A 23,021-nucleotide genomic window follows, 5' to 3' on the forward strand; every position below is an offset into this window, starting at 1 on the left:
GCATCCGGAGTGACAAAGGATGAGGACAGAGGCAGTGGCATGCGCTGCCACGCCACGGTGTGGCCGCTGAGGTCTTGGGGAGGGAGGGGGGTGGGAGAAGGAACAGCCCCTGTCTCCAGATGGTCTAGCAAGGGCAGTGTCCATCTCTGAATGCTCAACAGCCAAGCATGGCACTTTGTGTTTTCTTTCCTTTTTAAAAAAAGGAGAGATAAAAAGCCAAAAGAGACAGCCTACTCTCTTGGGTCTTCCAGTCTAGCCCATATGACATTATAAATTAGCTGGCTCCTGAGCAATTTTCCAACCCCCAAATGCCATTGATCAGTTCAAACTCAGTCTCTGCTCAAGGACTCTTGTAGCTCAACTCATTACAGGAGGCAGAGACACGAGTCGCTGCAGCCAAGCACATTTCTAAAAAAAAGAAAAAAGAAAAAAGAAAACTCTGATTTCTAATAAAATCTTCAAACTGTTCATGGGGAATAAAGTCCGGGACGGACCCAGGAGGGTACGAATGGGTCTGTTCAGATCCTCTTTCTTTTTGGGTCAGTGAGTTTAGATGACACCAGGGGCCCCACAGCAGCCTTGCTGAAGTCTTGATGGAGACAAGGAGGCTAACATTCCCAGGGCACTGCAGGCAATGCTCAGCCACAGCTCTTTTAGAACGTTCTGCAGTCTACGGCTCAACAGGGCTGCCTGTCCTCCTGTGTCCCTTACATGCACTGCCCACCTCCAGTTGCCCAGGCTCCAGACTTCCAGCAATCTCTGACTCCTTCCTTGCTCTCTACATTAGGTTCCTGGGGCTGCTATCACAGATGACCACAAACTGGGGGGCTTCAAACCACAGATGTGTGTTCTCTCCCAGGCCAGAAGTGCCCTCTTGCAAAGCAAGGCTCCCAATAGCACCCCCAACAGGACAGAGCCCAGTCCTACACATGCATTAAGGATGGGGCTGACAGGGAGGAGCCGTTTCTCTAGATGCCACCAGAAATGAGATTTAAGCACAGTAGGGAGTAAAGAGAGTGCCTAATCTCAAGCCCAGCCTTCTGTCCTCTGGACAGGAAGGAAATCTACTCTTCAGAATCAGTGACTCAAAGATGTGGGGAAGGGACCCTGCAGCCTCACGGGGGCCTGTTGTGGGCTGTGCCTGGAGATTTCCTGGACAGGACGTGGCTTTGCTGAGGACCCGGAAGTACTGACACTTGTGCCTGTTAGAGCAGCCTGGCATCTGGGTACCAAAGGCTCAGTCACTAACTGGAGCCTCCACTTTCCTCTTGGAGTGGTTTGGAACAGACTGAAGAGTCAGCTGCCCAGCCATGGAATGGGAGAAACAAATGCTGTGCTACTTCCGAGAATGGATCTTTAAACCAAGAACGCTCAACTCACGCCTGCCGAGGCTGAGCCGTGTCCACCACCTGCCTCCCCGCTCTCCAGTTCTAACCCTACAGCACATGGCACTTACAGAAGAAAGGCTCCGACTCAGCGTGCTTCTGTGTCATATGCAAAAGGAGCCCAGGACTGGCAATGTGTTATGTCCTTTAACCACACCACGGAGCGTGTGAGTGAGGGCGTCAACATCAGAGCACAAAAGTAAAGCGGGTAGATACTTATCTCCCCATCCCCAAATTTCTCTGCACATTTAGCTGGTCAGAGAAACAAAATGAAATTTTAAACTTGGTGCCAATTTCAAATTAAATACCCTGTTTAACACCTTGTACAGTCTCCGGGTCTCACCCTCTGCCTGCAGATCTGGCATAGCCAATCCCAAGGCCGCATCGTCCCAGCCACTGGTCCTTTGATCCGCCCTGCCCTGTGCTATCAAAACTGCCCTGTGATAACATCACTGCCCAAGCTGCAGCCCCTCCACACTCTGCCACGCGCTAACACACACGGTTTCATTTCATGCTCATGGCCCGCTGCAAGGTCACTGGTGCAGGTGACGATGCCCTCATCTTACTGATGAGGAAACTGGGGGGCTGGAGAGGTTCAGTGACACAGCCAGAAAGCAGCAGAGGGAGAAGGTCCCCCTCTCTGACACCCCGTCCCCAAATTTTCAACCTCATGCCTTCACCCTCCTGCTGGCAAAGAATCTTCCCCTGTGACCTTCTGAGCCCTGCTCAAGTGCCAATCTCCTCTGCAAGTTATTTTAATCCTCCCTGGGGACTCTTGACTGAATTACCAACACACAGTTGATACCACCTGACTTCATTCCAGTAGGCTCTGAACCGCTGCTTTCTCTTGGGTTGATTTTGTGTCCCCGGCAGAGTGTAACCCCCTTGAGGGCAAGGACTGCATCCTTGTTTGTCGCAGCACCTAGGAAGGCTCTCAAACGTGGGATGCTCACAAAAGCTTTGTAGGATGCACTGCATTTGGTGGGGGGAGTGCCTGCTAGAGTGGGTGAAGGGGCAGCCCCAGTCTTGCCAACCTGCCTTGTACACGTTTTCCATGCCTCCTGTGGGGGGCAGTGTCTGACTTGGCAAAGCCAGCAGCATGTGGGCAAGAGTCACCTGCTCTGCCTGAAAACAGCACATAGTCAGGGGATAACTCTTCCCAACGCAGCTGAGGAATTGACATGTTATGATTTTAGGAAACACACATCAAATCAAAACAGCATGGCTCTGAGTTTACCCACTGGCTTCAGGGAGAATGATATTCATCCCTCCATGAAGAAGAGAGTGCACCCGGGAAGAGCCTGGGGTGCCCGACTCCCCACTATCACCAGCATCTCCAAGATCCCCACAGGAAGGGGGCCTGGGGTGCCCGGCTCCCCACCATCACCAGCATCTCCAAGATCCCCACAGGAAGGGGGCCTGGGGTGCCCGGCTCCCCACCATCACCAGCATCTCCAAGATCCCCACAGGAAGGGGGCCTGGGGTGCCTGGCTCCCCAGCATCTCCAAGATCCCCACAGGAAGGGGGCCTGGGATGCCCGGCTTCCCGCCATCACCAGCATCTCCAAGGTCCCCACAAAGAAGGGGATCAGACCCTGGTGAACTGTGACCACTCTCAGTCTGCTTGGCTCCCAGAGGGGTGGTGTCTTAGAAGACATCTTCACCTAAAGTGAAGAAGCTCAAGGTCTTGAAAGGAGTGATCCTTTTCATCCCTACTTTCTGGAGACAGTGGAGTCAGTGTCCCTAATAGTCACCCACCGCCACCCACCAAAATGCTTACAAGACAAAACTAAAAACCCAAGTGCTGCTGGTCGTCATCCTTCCTCTGGCTGGAAGGAGATGGAGCGGACTGCAGCTTCCAACTGGAACTAAGACTTTGATGAAATTCAACAACACTCATAGTTCCATCTCAGTTCCCTCAAAAAAGGGGAAGGAAGACAGAGGGGCTACTTCCCTGGTAGAAAGGGGAGACAGGAGGCCGGGCATGGTGGCTCACACCTGTAATCCCAGCACTTTGGGAGGCCAAGGCGGGCAGATCACCTGAGGTCAGGAGTTCAAGACTAGCCTGGCCAACATGGCAAAACCCCGTCTCTACTAAAAATACAAAAATTAGCCAGGCGTGGTGGCAGGTGCCTGTAATCCCAGCTACTCAGGAGGCCGAGGCAGGAGAATGGCTTGAACGGGGGAGGCAGAGGTTGTAGTGAGGTTGTGGTAAGCTGAGATCGCGCCATTGCATTCCAGCCTGGGTGACAGAGCGAGACCCTGTCTCAAAAAAACAAAACAAAACAAAACAAAAAACCCACAAGAAAGGGAAGACAGGAGAATAAGGAGCTGAAGTGAGGGCTGCAACAAAGGACAAGTCCTAAGAACTTTCTGTGCAACTCCACGCCAAAACTAACCCATGGGACAAAGAGTGACACACAATTACCCTTTGCACCAAGTGACAGAGAAAACACCTGGAAGGGCAGCTGTCAGCTGACTGGTGATGCCCAGGGGAGGGTCCCTCCCAGCCCTGCCTCCTGACTGAGACTTGAAAAGCGGGCAGTGTCCCATGGAGACAAATGCCAGTGGCCGAAGCGGCCAGCAGTGACCAGGGAAGCACACAGGCGACGCTTTTGTTCTCATCCTGGAGTGGCAAGAAGGCTTGGAACTGAAGTGGGGCGGGGCAGGGGAGTGACACTGTGACCCGCTGGCTCCCATGAACACTACTGAGGCAGTGGACTGGTTGGTTACTATGCGGGCAGTTCTCTAAGTGTGTGCTTATTTCTTTCCCTCTAAAAATATGAAGCTTTTTTGGTTTTGGCTTCCACGCTGTAGTGAGATGGAGTTTCTAGAGCCAAGAATTCAGGCACCAGCAGCCTTCTCTTCACTCCAGCTGTCAGCTCCCAGAGTTTCAGCACGGGAGGCCAGCAGGTCCACCCGGAGCCTTCTCACTCCAGGGCTGGGGGCTGATGGGGATTTCTCTGTTAAGGTAGCAGGGGTGACAGAGGCACTTCTCGTACAGCAGCAAGCCTTGAAAGGTTGAATAGGGCTACCTTAAACGCACAGAGACCTGTGGGAGCTGACCACGGAGCACTCGGGCTTGGAGTGAGGAGGGTGCAGTGGGGCTCATCTGGGCGGAGGCGGAGAGCACAAATCGCACAGCTGAGCTCCCTGATCCTGGAGGTTATTTCAAGCGATAAAAGAAAGGATCCCCCAGACTCCAGGGCTGCTCTTGGTGGGCACAAGGGGTTAAGAGTTAATTGGGGTTAATGGCAACTCAGCATGAACCCGTACCTAAATGCGAAGTGAACTTTCAACACGTCCTTGAAGTGTAGTGAAGAAACGTTCAAGGATTCTATTTTTATTTCTCAAGTGGCTGTGAACGTTTTGGTTTGGAAGTTTTTATTTTCTCAACTTGAATTACAGTATCTGGGGATTCACCCACACGAAGGTGAGTTCTGAGGCAGTGTGGGTCAGCTGAAGGACCACAGGCTTCAGGGTCACGTGGCTAGGGCAGGATTTGCATCCTGATGTCCCTTCTAACTGCGAGAGCTTTCAAGTTCCTGAACCCCTCAAAGCATGCTGCGTGTGCACAGAAGACACTCAACAGACATGAGCGTGGCTTCCTGACCCCCTGTGTCAGCACACACAAAGTCATCACTCCTGTCTGAACATCTCGGTGGGGGAATGCAGCACTCCTGAAGCCAAGCAAGGAGCTCCATCCAAAGAATGTTAAGTCAATGCTATTTTTTTTTTTTTGAGGCACTGACACCCAGGCTGGAGTGCAGTGGTGCGATCATAGCTCACTGCAGCCCCGAACTCCTAGGCTCAAGCGATCTGCCCGCCTAAGCCTCCTGAGTAGCTAGGACTACAGATGCATGCCATCACATTCTGCTAATTATTATTATTATTATTTTTTTGCAGAGATGGGGGTCTCACTATATTGTCCAGGCTGGTCTCAAACTCCTGGCCTCAAGTGATCCTCCTGCCTTGGCCTCCCAAAGTGCTAGGATTACAGGCGTGAGCCACCATGCCTAGCCCCAATACTATTCTTTTCTTTTTTCTTTTTTTGAGATAGTCTCACTCTGCTGCCTAGGCTAAAGTGCAGTGGTGTGATCTTGGCTCGCGGCAACCTCCACCTCCCAGGCTCAAGTGATTGTCCTGCCTCAGCCTCCCAGGTAGCTGGGGCTACAGGCATATGCCACCATGCTTTGCTAATTTTTGTATTTTTAGTAGAGATGAGATTTCACCATGTTGGCCAGGCTGGTCATGAACTCCTGACCTCAAGTGATCCGCCTGCCTTGGCCTCCCAAAATGCTGGAATTACAGGCCTGAGCCACCATGCCTGGCCCCCAATACTATTCTACTATTCTTATTTGACTTCCATGAGGTCCACCCAAGTTCAACTATGGTCCAAATGCATTTTTTTGTTTGTTTTTTTTGGTTTCCTCAGACAAGGTCTTGCTCTGTTGCCCAGGCTGGAGTGCAGTAGTGTGATCATGACTCACTGCAGCCTTGACCTCCTAGGCTCAAGCAATCCTCCCACCTCAGTCTCTTGAATAGCTGAGACTACAGGCGTGTGCCACCATGCCTGGCTAATTTTTGTATTTTTTGTAGAGACAGGGTCTTACCATATTGCCCAGGCTGGTTTCAAACTCCTGAGCTCAAGCAATCTGCCTTCCTTGGCCTCCTAAAGTTCCAGGATTCCAGGCGTAAGCCACGGTGCCCAGCCCCAGTACTATTCTTATTTGACTTCCATGACCTCCACTCAAGTTCAGCTACAGTACAAATGCTCTTTAAGACAGTCCAAGTTCTTCCCGACCAAACACAAAGGATCATTCACCATGCGGAAGACGTCTGCCAGAGAAAGAGAGCAGGAGCCGTGTCAGAAACCATGTCGGCAGCCTGTGTGCACCAAATCCCATGAACTACTGTCACAGCTTATTTGCCAAAACTCTGTGATGAGAGGCACCATGCCATCTAGAGGAGGTCGTCTGAATTCTGCGGATGATTGCACTTTCACAAGGAACTATATAAGGATGAGCTTCCTAAAATGTTCTCGACAGGGCAGAGGGTGAGCAGCGCCCCTCCTGAAGACCAGCCCAGGAATGGGCTGACCCAGAGACTGGGAGGGGATGGGATTTGTGCCAGGACAGGCTGTCGGGTTCTAGACACCAACGCAAGCATGACAGACAGTGCCGATCTTGCCCCCACCAATTCTCAAATACTGTGTACCTGGTGCAGAGTGAGTGATGAGGACAGGCGGAGGCTGGCTGCCTCCCTCAGTGCACGTCCCTCTCTGCAGCAGTGATTAGTGTTAGCCGAACACCTGCCATAACACACTTTTTGAAGAAGTTACCATGGCCCATTGTCCTTGGCTCCCCCGATCTTCCCAAACCCCTCAACTAGAAGGTCCTTGGGAGATGCCTACTGAATAGACTCCAAGTTTGAAAGATTCAGGTGATGACCGAAGACAGAACTGATGGTTGATGCCTAGATGACTCTAAAGAAGTGGGTGCCCCTTGTGCATTAGAGGCCAGCTCTATGCACCTTGTCACTAGGTCACCATGATCTTCAGTAAAAAACCATGGCTGCTCACGCCAAGCTGGCAGCCTCGTTCTGAATGCGTGAGTGGAGAGACGGAAGATCTACAGCTCTTCTCAAAGACGGGAGGACACTGAGCCTCCAGGCAGAGGCAATCATGAGCCAAAAGTGAAGGTCCCAGCAGCGTGTTCCAAAGCGGCCACCAAGCTAGAAAGCAGAGGAAAGAAACCAAATCCTCGCAGCAGGAGCTCAGCAACCAGGGGCTGGTCAGGAGGAAAGACCCGTCCCTCCGCCCAGCTAGCAGAGATAAAGATGAACTCTGGGCACATTCTCGGTACAGGTACAGACTGGCCAACAGTGGGGCACCTGCGCTACCTCTGCTCAGATACTTGTGAAAATGTTATTTGACTCTGATGCTGGGGAACCTGGAAGAATGATTTCAGGGAGAAAGAAACCAGGGGAAAGGTGGATGGATCCTCTCTTTTATGCAACGTTGCCCCCTTGGACCTGGGGGGCCAGGGCTCTCAAGCAGCCCTGGTCCACCGCCTGCCTGAGCTATTGCAGGTCCAGAACACCACCTCCCAGGATGCAATGTTAGCCTGTGGCTGGGAAAGAGGTGGCATGAAGGGGCTGCGTGAGAGCTTCCCGCACAGAACCGAAGCAGCACCCGCTCCAGGAGTCTGGCCATCCCATGGCAGCTGTGACGCAGGCTGCATGGGACGAGAGCTGCCTGGACTCCCCTGTGTGGGCTCCGAGAAAGACTGGGAGAGCTGGACAGCACGGGAGGGACAGTCCAGAGCCACTGTGGCACCGCTCACGACTCCTGAGGAGCCTGGGGGAGGCTGCTCTGAGGCTCAGCCCTGTCAGTGAGGAGACAACCAGAGGCGTCTGGAAGGCAGTTCTTGGGTTTGCTGTTACTCCCCAAACACTGGCTGAAGGGCTGTCTTTGAATGTTTGACAGCCGAAAACCTCCCCAGGTCCCTTCCTCAAACCTCTGCTCCCCCCTTTTCAAGGCAAGTGGAAACAGAGCCAAGAAAAACCCACATAACTTCCTTTTCTGAACCACCTCCTCTGAACACCCCGTACCCCTACGTAAATGACATGCTCAATTTCTTAGTTAGGGACCTGAGGTTTGTAACCTATCTTTACCGGAGCTCTGGGAGGCAACAAAATGAGCATCTTCTCCCTAACCCCTTGATGGTGAAAAAGGAACATCAGAAACTTCCTATCAGGCAGAGTGCGGCTCATAGGAGCCCGTGCATGGGAGGCACTGGGGGAAGGTGCCACCTGGGAGGGAGCCTAGTGCCATGACCCACTGGGGGCTCCTGCAGCACCGGATGGGCAGCCTGGCTCTGACCTGCCAGAAAACTGTCCATGCACTGTGGCCGCTGCAGGAGGGAGCCTGTGTTTGCCCAGAACACATGCTGTGGCCCCCAGGCAGCGAACTCCACCCACCTTTGGAACCAGGATGAGTCCACACACCTGGTAATACCCCGCCTGTTGTCTCCAAGCTTCTAGCTGGGAGCTGGTATTAAGCTCACACTGAGGGGATGCTGGTGGCAAGAGCTCAGCCCCTGAACATGACACCCTTCTCTACCTGGAGCCCTTCCCAAGCTCTCCAAGCTTCCTGAGACACCTGAGACTGATGTCTGTCATTCCAGAGAAGGCTCTGCCCTGGGGCAGGGAAGGCGAGGCTCAGAACCAGCAAGTGGACTGGCACTGCCAGGCATGACCAGAGTGCCCAGGCAGGATGGCATCTTCCGAGGAGAGCTCCTCCCTGTAGACACCTGCACCTTGGTGACTGTCTCCACTTGGTAGAAAACAGGGTGAGAGGGATTCATTTGTCCCAAACCTCACACTGCTTAGATGTGGCAGGGATTCGAAACAGGTCATCTTCAGTCAAAGCCCAGTCCCTCTTTAGAGCACTCCACTGTCTCCTTTGCTTACACCCTGATGGAAAGGCTGTCTCCTCTGCCATCCACTCTGTGGCCCCCTCAAGGCTGGCGCCTTCAGAGCAGGACTGGGCTGGCCCAGTGGCCTTGGCCTGGCCTCTCATTGGAGGACAAGCTGCCTGCCTGTGTGGGCTCTTTCTCGGCTGAAAAGCCAGATGGTACCCGATGGTGGGCAGAGTTCCAAGTATTTGATGCCAGAGCTGCAACCCTTGTGGTTTAGGGGGAAGGGGAAGATAAATACTGTGGAAAACCCACACAGTCATTTGCCTAATGATTATGAGCCATCAGGGTTTATAGAGGACAGCCCGGCTCTTCACAAGCCTGACGGGGGACCACGGAATCTAGCACCTGCACATCCAGGTGAAAAGACCATGGGTTCTGACCTTGACCTAGGAGAGCTTTACGGATGTTACGTGAGGAGCTGGGGTGGGGCAGAGGGCATGTGTGCGCAAAGTTGTGGGACGTGAGGAACAGACCTGTCTGTGGAGCTGGCGCCTACTCTAATCCGTCACTGTCCGAATTTCAGATGCAAATTGGTGGTGCTGGAGAAAGAGACGGGTGACGAGCTGTCTGTGACTTCACGGCAGTGGACGGATTCCAGCTGCTCCCTTCTACTTCTGCCCCCCAAAGACAGAAGTGCTCTGGCACTTGCGGAGGGGAAGCTTGTCCTGGCAGCGAGGACCAGAGGATGACCCGCCCACTGGGAAAGGAGGGGCTGGCTGTGCATGGAGTCTGTCTCGAAGAAGCAGCAGCCACTAGCTGTGGTGGGCTCTGGCCATCAGCAGGCTAAGGCCCAGGGTTGTGTGCCAAAGCCCCGCCACAGGCCCAGCAGTGGCGTCCCCCTGTAAGCAGTTTCCCTCATTGCAACCTTCAGGGAGCAACCATGCTGCGATGGGCCATGCTGGCTCTAGACGGAAAGGTGAACGAGACGCAGCCCGTGCCCTGGAGGAGCTCACAATGAGGTCAAGGAACGGAATAATCATAAAAGCCCAATTAATGCCATGGCAGGGGGTGGGGGAAGAGGGGTCCTGAGCTCAGTGTGGACTAGGGGAACGCTCCTCTGACTCCAAAGCAAGGCACAGGCACGTGGTGGGCCAGGCTGTGACAGCACTCGACGTCTGGGGATGACACTGGCAGGGGGGGTGGGGGGGTGTCTGGGGGAGAGAGAAGGCTCCAGGAGACTGGGGCAGACCATGCCACGTGAGGGAGTTTAGACTTTGCTTTCTGGAGAGGAGCTTCTGTGGGGTTTTAAGCAGGGAGATGGCAATCAGACTGCCCTAAAATCAGGGTTGACACAGAAAACCTTCATGACCCTGGGGTAGTTCTGCTGTGAGGCGCTGGGTCTGCACACCAGGGAGGGGGCTGTGACAGGCTGTCCCTCGTCATGGAGCCCTGGGGCGGGACACTCCTAACATGATGAGGTTTTTAAAAGGGACTTTGATCCTTTGAACTAGGAGTATAGACAGGGGTAGGGGGAGATCAGGGAATTTCATTCCCATCCTATCGGGACAGAGGAGGGAAAAGGCCATCCTAGGCCCTCCCAGGGAACCTGATGGGAGACAGAGCGAGGGATGCCCACTTTCTAGGGCAGGCTCTAGAGAAGCCTTTCTTCCCCACGACAGGAAGAAAATGGGGACTGTGAGGAAAGGCAGGGCTCTTCTAGAGGGTTTGGCAGCTCTGAAGAGCATGATAACCTCTCTTCCCGGCTCTCCTCGGCCGAGTTAACAGACGCAAGGACCAAAACTCCTCTGGGCACTACAGGCGTGGCTTACTGGCTCTCATGTTTTAGTTTTTGAGATCTCTCTACAAAAACAGCTCTTTTAGTATTTATGCTGGATGTCAAGGAGGAGGGAGGGGATGGGTGCACGGCATTATTCTCCCCGATGGCTGTGCCTGGAGAGGCTGGGTCTGGGTTAGCCTGGGTCACAGTATACCACTATCTTATACCAGTGAAAAGGCTGGGGCATGTCTTGCTTGGCCACATAACTGCTGGGGGCTGGGCTACCACTGTTGGGGCCAGGCTAGGGGTCAACTTGATCCTCACAGGTCCTAAGAACAAGAGAGCGTGAGAGGAACAGGTGGGCTGTGCCGCAAGTGACAGAGGATGGGGGACCCTCTGAGCCATCAATCTACCCCCTCAGCTCCCTTGGGAAAAAACACCCACACCTCCAACCACCTGATTCTGCCAGGAATTGAACTGCTCGGAACATTCACTGGTGGCGATGTGTGTGCCCATGGGCCTCGGAACCCATAAGGCCGCTTGCGTCTCCAGTAACCAGCTGGCATCTGATGGCTTTTGGTGCCCAGAGTCTTGCTGTCAATCCCCCGCCCTGCCCTGGGAACAGGAGGAGGCAGTGCCGTTGCCCTCTGTTGCCCGGAGCTTGTGCGTCACTCAAGGAGAGGTGCCAGGTGATCACTTGAGATGCTCTCGGCATCTTCCCTTCCTCGGTCCATGCTCTCGGCGCAGGAAGAGCAATGGCAGTGGGAACGCTCCAGCAGGAGCTGGAGGAAGCAAGGGAGGGAAGGAAGTCAGGTGCCCAGAACACGGGTGCCCTGCAGAGAGGGCTGCACAGGCCCAGCTGGCTCCACCCCTTTTCTGCTGACGTCTGGCCTTGAAATAGACCGGGAACTGAGTAACCTTGGAGGCGGGACGGAGGGGAGATGGCATATCAAGCTGGCTGATTAATGAGCTCTGTTGAAGCAGGTTTGAGAAGTGACATCAGCAAACCCCCAGCTTCCTCCCTAGTCGGGGGTCAGAGTGAGATGTCCTCTCCGGGGAGCTGGCACGCTGTGGGGTCTAGAGCCCCCAACCAGCAGCTTCAGAGGAAGCTACAGGGGAAGCCTAGAGCACCACCCGCTAGGGACATGGGAGGTACCTGTCAGCCGCAAGTGACAAAGCAGCCTCCAGCCAGTGGGCACGCACAGCCCCTCTTCTCTCTGGCAGTGCCTTAGGTGTGGACTCCGGGATGTGGCAGCACCTGTGGGTGGCCCAGCCCCTCTCCTTTCCCTGCAAGAGGCAGGCACGGGAAGCCCTTGACAGCTGCCTCCACCATGGTGCTGTGGGAAGCAGTTCCTGAAGGAAGACCAGAGTGGGCCTCTCCCCGGGAGACCTTTTACTACCTCGAGAGGTCTGCGCCAGCAGGATTTCTCAAAGGGAAAAGCACACAGAATTCTCCTCAGAACTGGTTGAAAATGCAGATTTCTGGGCCCTGTGGCCTTCGAATATACTGCATCAGGCCTGGTACAGGACCCAAGCATCTACATTTTTATTAAGAGCCCGAAGGCATTCTTGTGCCAGTGGTCAGGCAACCAGATCTTGAGAAACACTTTCCTGATCCAGGGGAAGGGGACCAGCTGAGAAGTGTTCCCAGAGACTGTTCACCTGCCTCTCAGGTGAAGCACAGCCTCCCTGCAGTAGTGTGGGAGCAGGCGCCAGAACTGCTTGGACATCACAGACCGCAGGGGCCTCCCGGCCTCAGCCAGTGCCCAACACCCAATACCAGTCCCTGCATTCTCTTCCCATCAAGGTGTTCAGAAAATGTCTCAATCCATGGTTGAAGGAAGTTCTTGCCATTGCCAAACTACGCATGCCCTGCGGTGGCTCAAGACCCTTCTAGAGTCACACTCACATGGGGTATCTGCTGCCACACCCCCAGCGCCTCCTTTTGTGCCTGAGGCTTATGAAAATGTTCCTTGGTCCACTGTCAGCGAATCCACAAGACATCCGGGCTTATGCTAATTCATCCGATATCATCATTAATGTGCACCCTAATCGTTCAGCTCTGTGTAAGGGCCGTCATAGCCGAGTCCCTCGCACCTCTGCTGGCTGTAAACCCTCTGGGGTTCTGTGGCTCCTCTCCTCAGGGCCAGGGTGCACTGCACAGCGCACACTCAGCTATTTCTTCTCTGCACACAGGTGCTGCTTTTGAGCCAGTGTGCAGGGCCAGCACCGCTGGCTGGGACACTGGCCACACGGAGGATCACGGCTATTACTTTTGAGTGAGTGCTTTATTTAATTAAACAATTACTGCTAGGGCCCTGGTGCGCTATTTAGAAAGACATCAGGCTCTGCTTATGATACACACCCTGTAACAGAGCAAGCATCATTCAGGGAATAGCACAGCCTCACAAAACTTGGCAGGGCCACCACAAATATCTACAGGATAAAAGGAGCAGCCAGACACGGAGCAGAAGACAAACAGTTTGGCATGTACAGTTTTCATTTTAGTTAGCACAAAATATTGAAGAACATTCCATGTTACTCTCAAACTACTGGGAGGTTGCTAGATTCCACAGACTATGGAGTTTTTTGACACGTTTATTTTGTGAAATGAAGAAAAAAATACAAAATAAAAAACGTGGCAGGGAGAGATCTGAAATCAACAACTGGGATGTACTCTTAACAGATATAATAAAAACTATTTTTAGTTCTTTGCCCAAAAATGGGAGTTCTGGAAGCAGCCGGGTGCACAGTGTGGGATGGACTGGGCTGTTGAGCTTTGGGAGTCTGCCCGGGGCTCAGCTTCTTGAGGGGAATGACTGGAAATGCATGTGCACGCACAGGTCAGTGGCCAGGATCAGCCCAGGTGGCTTGGGAAGTGAGGCACACCGGGTTTTTATCCCTGACTGCACCACTCACAAACAAGGAGGGCTTAAGCCTCGGGCTCAGGGTCTGACTGGGATCAGGATGAGACCTGCAAAGAAACAGTCCTGAAAAAGCTCAGCGCAGAAGGTCCCCAGCAGGGATGGATACTCCCCCACTGAGCCCTACCTGGAAGCTTCCCAACCAAATTGGCCTGTGCACAGGTGTGGGGCTCGGGTATATACTTATCAAGCTCCGGAGCTCTCCCAGCTCAGGGATGTGGATGGGGAGAGGGGAAGGGGAATCGCTGGTTACTGCTTTCAGGTGGGCTGCCTATGATGTCCACCCCAAGCCCTGTCTGCCTGTTTCTCCAGCAACATCAACCGGGCTTTGGGGTTCTGCACCTTTGCATATGAATACACGGATATCTCCCTTTACAAAGAGAAGGGCTCCCGAAGTTCTTTTATAAATGCTTAATTTTCACAGAAAACATTTTAAATACACTAGGGAAACTGAGTACTTAAGAGAAATCTGAAGCAAATCCTTCTGTAAAGTAAGCAATCACTTTGTAACAAGTGACTACCCTCCCAATTTATTTCATACCTTGGGATTTTCATATAATGGGGTTCCTAGGAGTTAAGAATGCTGGGTGCGTGTGGGTCAGGGTCATGGCAACAGATCATTTCCAATCTCCATTCACTTCCTGGGTGAATTGGTGAATGGGGGTGGGGTGAGGGATGAGCAACCAGGTAAGTTACACTGCCGTTTTCCTCACGTGCCCAGAAGTAAACCTGGCTTGCTGCGGGTAGGTAGTCTTTGCAAGGCTATACTCATTATTTTACAGACAATGGAGATGGGGTAAAGAAATATGGTTTAGGCTAAGCACCCCAAATCCAAAAATCCAACATCGGAAATGCTCCAAAATCTGAAACTTTTTGAGCACTGACACGATCCTCAAAGGAAATGCTCATTGGAATATTTCGGATTTTTGAATTTAAGATGCTCTACTGTGAGTATAATGCAGATATTCTAAAAATCTGAAGAAAATCTGAAATCAGAAACGCTTCTGGTCCCAAATATTTTGGGGAAGGGATACCCAACCTGCACATTCTACCAGGGCCAGAGACACCCAACTGTCATGCTGTGAAGGGGGCTATGTCGGTCACCAGCTCAGAAGCAAGAACATAAGACCCTGTCACCCCTCAGGACCTCGACAGAGGCCCATGAGCAGCTTCCGAGCTGGGTAAGGGAGTGGTAGGGAGAAGAAGCCACTGCCTGCTGCTTTGTGACCCTGAGTCCCCCAGTCTGGCACCTGTACTGAGACCATGGAGGTGGTGGCACGGGGGACTAGGCATCATCCTCTCAACTGGCGCATAGGTATTGGCCAAGGTGGGGACAGGTCGTAGGTCGTGGGGCGTGATGGATGGTGGGCATAATGCCAGTCAACCGAACCCACATCCCTGAGAGTGACATTAAAAACAAAAACAGCAAGCCTCTCCCTGAGCAGGAGGAGAAAGCATGGGCACTGGGGATGAGGGTGCAGGAGGCAGTCACAGGGTGACTCAGGGAGGCGTCACCCAGGTGTCCTCAGCAAGGTGAAGGGACAGGCTGGAGCAACTCGGGGAAGAAAGGAGGGACAGGGGCCACGCTCAGACAGGAGCAGAAGTGGTGGAGGAATGGGTAGGGTGGTGCGGGTTCACGCTGTCCCTGGCTAGGAGCTAGAGAGACAAGCTGCAGTGTGGGAGTGAGTGACAGGCAACCTGAATTTCATTTAGGGAGGGCTGGGGTAGGGGGATGGAAAGCACATGGAAGGACAAGAAGCCATTCCTGGTCTAAGATATATAGACAGCTCCTCAGGAAAAAACGCAAGCAAGCAAGAACAACACAGGCCTGTCCCTGTATTATTGATTTCCTTGAAAAAGAAAGAGACAAGCTAATCCTTTGAGGTCACCATTTCAGCCTGAGCACGGTCGCTGCCTGAAGTTAGAGTTCACCCAGGTTAGACTCCCAGCTCTGCTTGGGTGGCGGGTACGGGCACGCACATTTTTGGGGTGCGGGGAAGAAACACATTCTTCCTTGACACCCAGTCTCACGGGATGACTGCAGAAGGCTCAGCATGTGTGGGACAAACAGGACCTGGCACACGCATCTCAGGGGCTCACAACCCCACACCAAAGCTGGCTGAAGACACCTCAAAGGCTCAGCATATGTGGGACAAACAGGACCTGGCACACGCATCTCAGGGGCTCACAACCCCACACCAAAGCTGGCTGAAGACACCTCAAAGGCTCAGCATACGTGGGACAAACAGGACCCGGGACATGCATCTCAGGGGCTCGCAACCCCACACCAAAGCTGGCTGAAGACACCTCGAAGCCTCACCGAGTCCAGCTCCTGGTGGTGGTGGGCATGGGTTAGAACGACCGCACGCAGCGCACCTGCGGTGCCACCAGGTGTGAGGGGCATCTCTCCATAGGCGAGAGGGGAGGAAAAGGTGACAGGCAAAACAAACCCGACCTTTCTAGAGTCTCTAGAACTGAATGAGGAGGAACTGACAAGAGGTGCGTTGGGAGGGAGAAGAAAAGGAAAGAAGATGGGCTTCCCGGGTCACCCCAGTGAGCTCCTACATGGTCGCCATCCTATAAAGGAGGCACTTGGATGTCCCCGACCCTGGAAGCAACACCCTTCCCCCTCCAGGCGTCCTGGAGTCTCCTCCTGACTCGTCTTGGTTTGGTGTGAGGCTGAGTCCTAACTCACGTGAACCACATGAGAGGGTGGATGTTGCCCAGGAAGGGACACTCTTGACAGGCTGTCTGCTTTCTGGGCTGAGGGTCCTGCATTCCGTTTCTAGATGGGCCAACCCACTAGACTCCTCCACAGAGACAGCTCGCTTATCCTGTCCACTTTCTTGCCAGGCCCTCCCCGGGCCACCTTTCCTGTTTGACTGCGCTTCACTCCAATCCCGGGCTTGACGCTGCACAAACTCGGGGGCAGTGTTCACTGTGTTCTACTGGAGTTGTGCCCTGGGGGCACCACTGATGTTGAAAGCAACAGGAGTGGTGCCTGGGAGGCAGGCGGCACAGTGTCCCCAGAGTCTCCAAGTCCAGTGAAGTCACCGCTGCTCCTCAAACTTGTTGCTTCACTAATTTTCCTTCCTCACTGGTCCTGAAGGCCTCTAAGCCACCTCCTGCCCCAGCACTGGCAAGAATAAATATTCAAGTGAAGGCAGCGTTGACCCACTTATTAACAGATGCCACAGCCCCAGGGTACAGTGGCTGACGCTAGAAGAACAGAGACCATGGCAGGGGAAGGAAGTGTCCTTGGGAAGAGGCACTTAATTCTAACACTACTTGAGTGCCCAGGAAAAGCTGGCCTTGCTATCTAGGAGTGAGGGGCACCAGGGCAGACAGGGCATCAATCAAGTCGGTGACAATGATGGGCAGACGTGCAAAGGCGCTCACTCACCAGGGAACATGCTCAGCTGGGTCACCCCACCCGCCTGAAAATGTCAGGCTTCCAGGGCTGAGAAGAGGTGCTCCATGCCCCGGCCTGCACATGGCAGTGGGGGCCACCCCCAAGGCAGGGCCTATGGAACTGAGTCTTGGGCAAGTGGAGCAAGCCTGTGTCACCAGGGCAGGACAGAGCTGAGAGGCCAAAGAGCTGAGCTGTTGTCTGTCTGCTTCAGCTCCGGGATCCCAGGAAGCCCCTGTCTCTCAGTCAGTTTTCCCTGCTGTGAAATGGGATGACGCTGTGTACTTTACTGTGTGGCTGGGAGTCAAAAGTCACTGGTATGTGCTACACCGATGCAAGGTAAACCGTGGGAGGGCGGGGCACTCACGGCACGCGTGGCACTGCCAGGTGGGCACATCACTCCCTCTGCACCCTCACGAAAAGGATATTTTCTCCTTGAGTGGTACTATTTTAGGAGGAAAGCATTTGGTTTTGAAATGGGGACTGCACACCATTTTAAGTGTTGCAAATGGACAAAGGCCAGTGTTGCCATGTGAGAGGGAGGCCAAGATGGAATCCTGGCAGAGCGAGAAAAAACAGGGCTGTCGCAAACAGGGCTGGAAGGACCCTTGACCCTTCCGGTGTCAACCTGAGCCTGAATCTGAGACTGACCCAGCTCTCTAGGAAGAGAGGCCAGCAGACAGAAATCCCCCTGGCCCTCCACTTCTTCAAGGGGGTGTCCGGAGGGAGCTTGGGAAGACTCTCTCTGTCACAAGGGGTGGCAGGGCACTGGCCAGGCACTTGCAGGCTGTATCCCTCTCCTGAGTCACCTGTGCCCCTGAGATGGATCTCACAGCTCCTGTGTTCAAGGCAGGAGACCAGGCCAGGGTGACCTTGTCCTGTCCCAGGGCAGCCCACGAAGGGCCCCCTGCTCAACAGGGCAGTTTGCGGCCGGGTCTCCAGCCAGGATAAGCTCCACTCTGCCATCTGCGTTCCCGGCTCTGTTCGGCCAGGGCCTACCGGGCCACCTGCGACCCAGCAGCATCTGTCCACCTGTGAGCGGTGGATGCCGCTTGCTTTTCCTAGTGGTGAGAGGCTTTCAGAGGCTTTCAGCACTTGGGAGTCCCCACTGTCCGCTCTGACACTGCTTCCCTCTGACTCTCTCTAGGAGGAGGGATGGGTCCAGACAGGGGACAGGAATATTGGCTGGGAGGTGATGCAGGAATAAGGAAGTGCAACAAAGGCGCTGGGCAGTGCCCTTGATCCCAGGGGAGAGTGACACACGCCTGCATCCCAGACACTTGGGACAGTCTGAGTCCCAAACAGAACTGGTTCATACGCAATCCTATCACCTCACCAGGGGTCCCTGGCTCCTTCATGCTGTAGAGGAAGGAATGAAATGCCAACTTCTGACTGTGTTGCCCACCAAAGCCGGAGAAACTGCAGAAAGAATCCTGAGATGTTCCCTAGCCTGGAGGCAAGGTTACCCGTTTGAAAGAGCTGGAGCATCTCACACATTCCCATTTGATTTTTCAAAAGAGCAGGAGGGATGGGTGGGTGGGGGGCCTGAGAATCCAAGGTCAGCTGATAGCAGATCCTGATGATAATCTCCACGGGCCCTAATAACAGGGCTGAGGTCACCGCTGGCTCCAGCTGCAGTGGCCTGCTGGGACACCCCAGAGAGCCCACTGAAGCAGCAAGTGACTCAGGGGACCTCCGCCCCCCAGCACCCTGCTCTGTGGCTCCTCCAGGGAAGGAGAGGGGGAAAGTGACTCATATCAGCCACGCCGGGAAGCATAGGATATGGACAAGGGTCGTCAGGCACAAGGAGTGGGGTTGGAATTTTCCACTGGTGAAGGTCAAGGGCTTTGGGAGGCCACTGGGAGCTGCTGGTAGAAGCATCTCCCTTTTTGTAAGTAATCATGATGCTACACACAGGCCAGCCCTGGAGACAGTTACTGTAGCAAGGATTCTCACTGTGTGTGTATGTCTCAGGAGCATTCCTGGGAAGACACAGAAGAAATCGCTTCCAGATGACTTTCTGAAAGTTAGACCACAATATAAAAGTCTGTATCTCTGTCCCCCAGAACTACTGTTGCAGAATGGCAATGAAGAAGAGATTATTAGCAGGCCCTTTTAAAAATGCAGCCTGGGTAGGGGCACCATCTACCTGAGACAAACAAGATCTGTGTGCAGGGTAGGGAGGTGCTTTCAATTCTCCTCCGACCTGCTCGCTGCCTTGCTGAACACTTTGAGTGAAATCTGGCTGGCAGCAAAATCAGAAACAGCTGGTGGTGAGAGGCAGCGTGGCATCCCTAGAAGGGATGGACAATCTTCTGAAACAGAATGACCAGGGGGCAGCGGGGAAGGACAGCCCTCCTCCTCTGGGGCCCAAGGGGCCACTTGATGGAATCTAGCTCTCCTGACCTTTACAAAGACGCACAGGGATAAGACCTGCAGGCCAGACTTGGGAGGGGAAGATGCCATCATCACTTGCAGAAGAGCTCAGGACTGAGGGAGGAAACCCACATCTTTGCCAACCCCCCTTCCTCCAGTCACTCTGCCCCTTCCAACTCACCGAGGGAGGGGAAGGGGCTGCAGAGCAATGAAAGCACCAGGGTCTGGGGTCAAGGGAACAGCAGGCTACTGTTCTGCAGAACCTCACACCCTGGGAGCCACATGCAAAACTGTGAAGTGACTTCTGAGACAACGCCAAGGCCCATCTGCCTTGATTTCTCCAAACTGGGTAGAAGAGCCCATGCAAACCAAAAGCCTCTGAGCAAACAGAAGCCCCCAGCAGGGGACTGGGCTATGGGGGAAGGATACTGTCACTGGCCCAGAAAGAAAAGGCTCTCGTGGGCAGCCAGGGTCTCCACTCCTGTTCTGCAGCCTCTGCTTCCTGTTTTCGTGTCTTTTGCAGGCTCTGATGACAATTAGCTCTATGAGTTATAAGTGCAATATCTGGGAGATGAAGGCAGTAATTAATGCCCGTCTGCTTTCCTGAAGGGTTCCTTCTGTTCGGTCAGAGAGTTATTGAGATCCAGGGAGGGAGGCTTCCATCATGTGGAAGGTTTATAGGAATAAGTGAGGGAACCATTTAACAAGGCAAGAATAACGCTTCTAAATATTTTATCAGGCAAATGGCAGCAGCCAATATTCCCAGCGCTCGGTATCCGTTTTGCTGGTGGGTGGGGAGTGTGCCTGGCAGGGTCTTTAGATTCCAGCAGCCTCCCCAGCAAAGACCCACCAGACTGGCTCTGCTGTGGCTGCTCTGCCCTGAACATGCCACCATGTCTGTACGAGCCGCTCAAATCCTGTCCTCCATCCCCTCCTTCTGCCCATCTACCCTGCTAGAGATCCAGATGGGCCCTTTCCCTTACTAATACCTCTGCTAATTTTGTCCATCATGGTTTGTTGAGTGCTAAGAGGCTAACGAGCCTCAGCTGTGCTGCTAGTGCCTGGGCTCACCCCTCCGGCTGCCATGCTGGTACCTTTTCCCGCCCCAAGGCTGGGGGAGGTGGAGAAGGGTGCCAGACAATTAACCCGCTACCAAATTCCCACCAGACCTGCAACAGAGGAATCAGGGATGCAGCCTACTAAACTGCTAGCCACAGATGAACGTGCAGGAGAAGACACACCGACCATCAGCTGACTGCTCCAGAGAGGCAGAGAGGAAAACCAACCTCTCCACGGCCCAGGCCACAGGGCTCCTACAGCACGGCTGCAGAGTGGGACTAGGAGGGCAAGAAAAGCCATTCAGTGGCCCCTTGGGGTTAAGAAATCCAGCCCCAAATAGCCTGCAGGGCCTGTGGAAACCTTTCCTCAGATAGGGATAATGAAGCCGGGAGGCCAGCTCCCTGAAAAGCCTGGCTCTCTCTTGGTCCCTGCCTCCCTGCTCCAAATCAGCCAAGTGGCCACGTGTCAAACTGTGTGTCACCTAGCACACCTAAATTTATGTCAGGGCTGAGGAGGACCAAGAGGGAGCAGAGAATATTAACAGATACTGCAACAGTTAAAGAAAAACATTTCTGAGTCCTGCCCCCAAAATAGGCAAAGATAAATAACTGTCTCTGATTTTGTATCTTATTATCCAGGACCTGTCTGGCGTATTATTCAGCTCCCTGCCCCCCACCAACGGCACAAAGCAATCAAAAACGAGCCTGGAGATTCATCATCTTCTCTTGTCCACTGGGAGGATGAGAGGAGGGAAGATAGGAAGAGAGCTGGGCTGACCCTTCCCTATCTGGAGAGGATGCTTATGGCCAGACCCAGCATCGAACCATATGCTCTTGGGCTGGCCAGGAGTAAGGTCAAAATATGGAAAGTTTCGGAAAAAATGAGACGTGGCACTCTTGGAGAACTCTGCTGAGGTTGGCCCTAGAATCTGAGCTAAGTTTACAACAGTCACGGTCCTGAATCTGGCTATGACCTGAGTGCCTACTCCAAACCACGCTTGACTTTGAGGCCTGCTGCCAGGAACCTTGGGGGCTAGACTCTTAGTGACACGATCCATTTCTGCCTGGGGCCAAGGCCCCAGTGCTTAGCCAGAGTGTGGAGAAGCGTAGACCCTCCTCTCTGGGGAAAGGATTCTACCTGGAAGTAAAGGCATTTCAAATGCCCTCAGCTGCGCAGGCTGGGCTGGCGCAGGCAGCACAGAGGCACAGACACTCACCAAGTAGATGCGGTAGGCGTCCACTCGGCGCAGGGGCCCCCAGCACCGGTCAGTGTCATTGTATTTGGTGTCTGCTTCCACACCGCAGGAGTCATTGCCAGTGGCGCTGCTGATAAAGAGAATGACAGCAGGCCCAGGCTCAGCGAGGCCGCCTGGCTGGGCTGGGGGAGACAGAAGCCACTCCCTGCACAGCTGCCTGAGCGCCAACAATCAGACTTTTCACAAACCACTTTGTGGGATGCATCTCTGAGGATGCACCCTCCTTGTTCCTGCAGCACCAATTCCTAATGACTCAGGAGCCCTTGGTGGGAACCTAGTGGGGCAGGGAAGGGGACAGTGACATGAGCTAAGGACAGACAGCATGGCTGGCTGTGGTCTGTGCAGAAAAGGGCCTGGGCATCTGCATTCCCTAGATGCAATGAACTCACTTGGCATGGTGCTTCTCCCCTGGACACTCTGCCCTGACTTGCTGAGGAAGCCCCTTTGGCTACTGCCAACCTGGGGGTCAGGAGGGTACTCACCAGGTCACCTGCATGAGGGAGAAGGGCACGGCAGCAGCATAGATAGCGAGGTCTCCATACAGGTAAACGATGATGCAGAAATAGAACAAGTTGACCCCCACTGAAAGGAACACAGCCATCAGTCAGGGAGCCACAAAGAGATGTCTGCATGTTTTTTTTTTCTTCTTCTTTTTGACTAAATCTCTACCTCTCCCATAGCTTTCAGTTCTCTGAGCTGTTTACTTTCTACAAAAAGTGGGAAAATGACCCCAAAGTCCTATTTCTTTTTCTGGCTGGCTACACTGTGATGCTGACAAGAGACAGATCGGCTCATGACTTTCACCTGAGAGGACTCAACGAGGCTGGGAGGATCAGAGAGATTTTGAAGCCAGACAGGTGCACGGTGAGTGTGAGGCTTGGCATGGCTGGGGAGGGAGGAGGGAGGAGAGATGCCCCGAGTCAGGAGCCTGAACCCCAGGTGCGTCTGGGCTGGGGCCCCCTCTGGTGTCAGGCAACACCAGGCTCTAAGACAAGAGATTGCTACTAAAGAGTTGAAGCAAAGAGAAGTTGACGGAAAATAGCCCAGCTCTCTGAAGCTGGGATCCAAAGGGTAAAAAGCCCTGGATTTCCAAAGGCCAACTGTCTCATTCTGAATCTTACTGATCCCAAGCACACGGTGGCCTGGTATGCTGGGGAGATGGTGCTCAAGACAGGCCCCCTTTCCTTCTTACGGGAAGCACTCCCAAGGGACAATGCTGACTCTGGATGGTGTGTGATACTGACACTCCCGCTGCAGAGGCGACATTTGTCCCCTCTCACTCCAGCAGGAGGCTGAACGAGAAGTTGGGAACACAGGGCTCTAGTCCTAATTCCATCAGACTTGTTTCAGGACCCCGGTAAGTCCATGAACGTCTCCAAACCCATGAGGGTGAGAAGAATTCCACCTGGGCCATCT

General features: G+C 53.7%; 1 protein-coding gene across 2 annotated transcripts in view; it reads right to left on the minus strand.

The window, feature by feature from the left end:
- The window catches only part of TMEM104 (transmembrane protein 104), a 63,114-nt gene that overhangs the window by 22,712 nt on the left and 17,381 nt on the right, over positions 1-23,021 (minus strand). Inside the window, exons 7-8 of one of the 2 annotated variants that reach the window (XM_004040940.5) lie at positions 22,088-22,187; positions 21,567-21,675 (exon numbers count right to left, since the gene is read on the minus strand). In XM_004040940.5, coding sequence (XP_004040988.1) covers positions 21,567-21,675; positions 22,088-22,187 — 209 coding nt within the window. The remainder of the gene's footprint in view (positions 1-21,566; positions 21,676-22,087; positions 22,188-23,021) is intronic. The other variant, XM_055389021.2, reaches the window with a different exon arrangement.

Source organism: Gorilla gorilla, chromosome 4, assembly GCF_029281585.2.
Source record: "Gorilla gorilla gorilla isolate KB3781 chromosome 4, NHGRI_mGorGor1-v2.1_pri, whole genome shotgun sequence".
Lineage (NCBI taxonomy): Eukaryota > Metazoa > Chordata > Mammalia > Primates > Hominidae > Gorilla > Gorilla gorilla.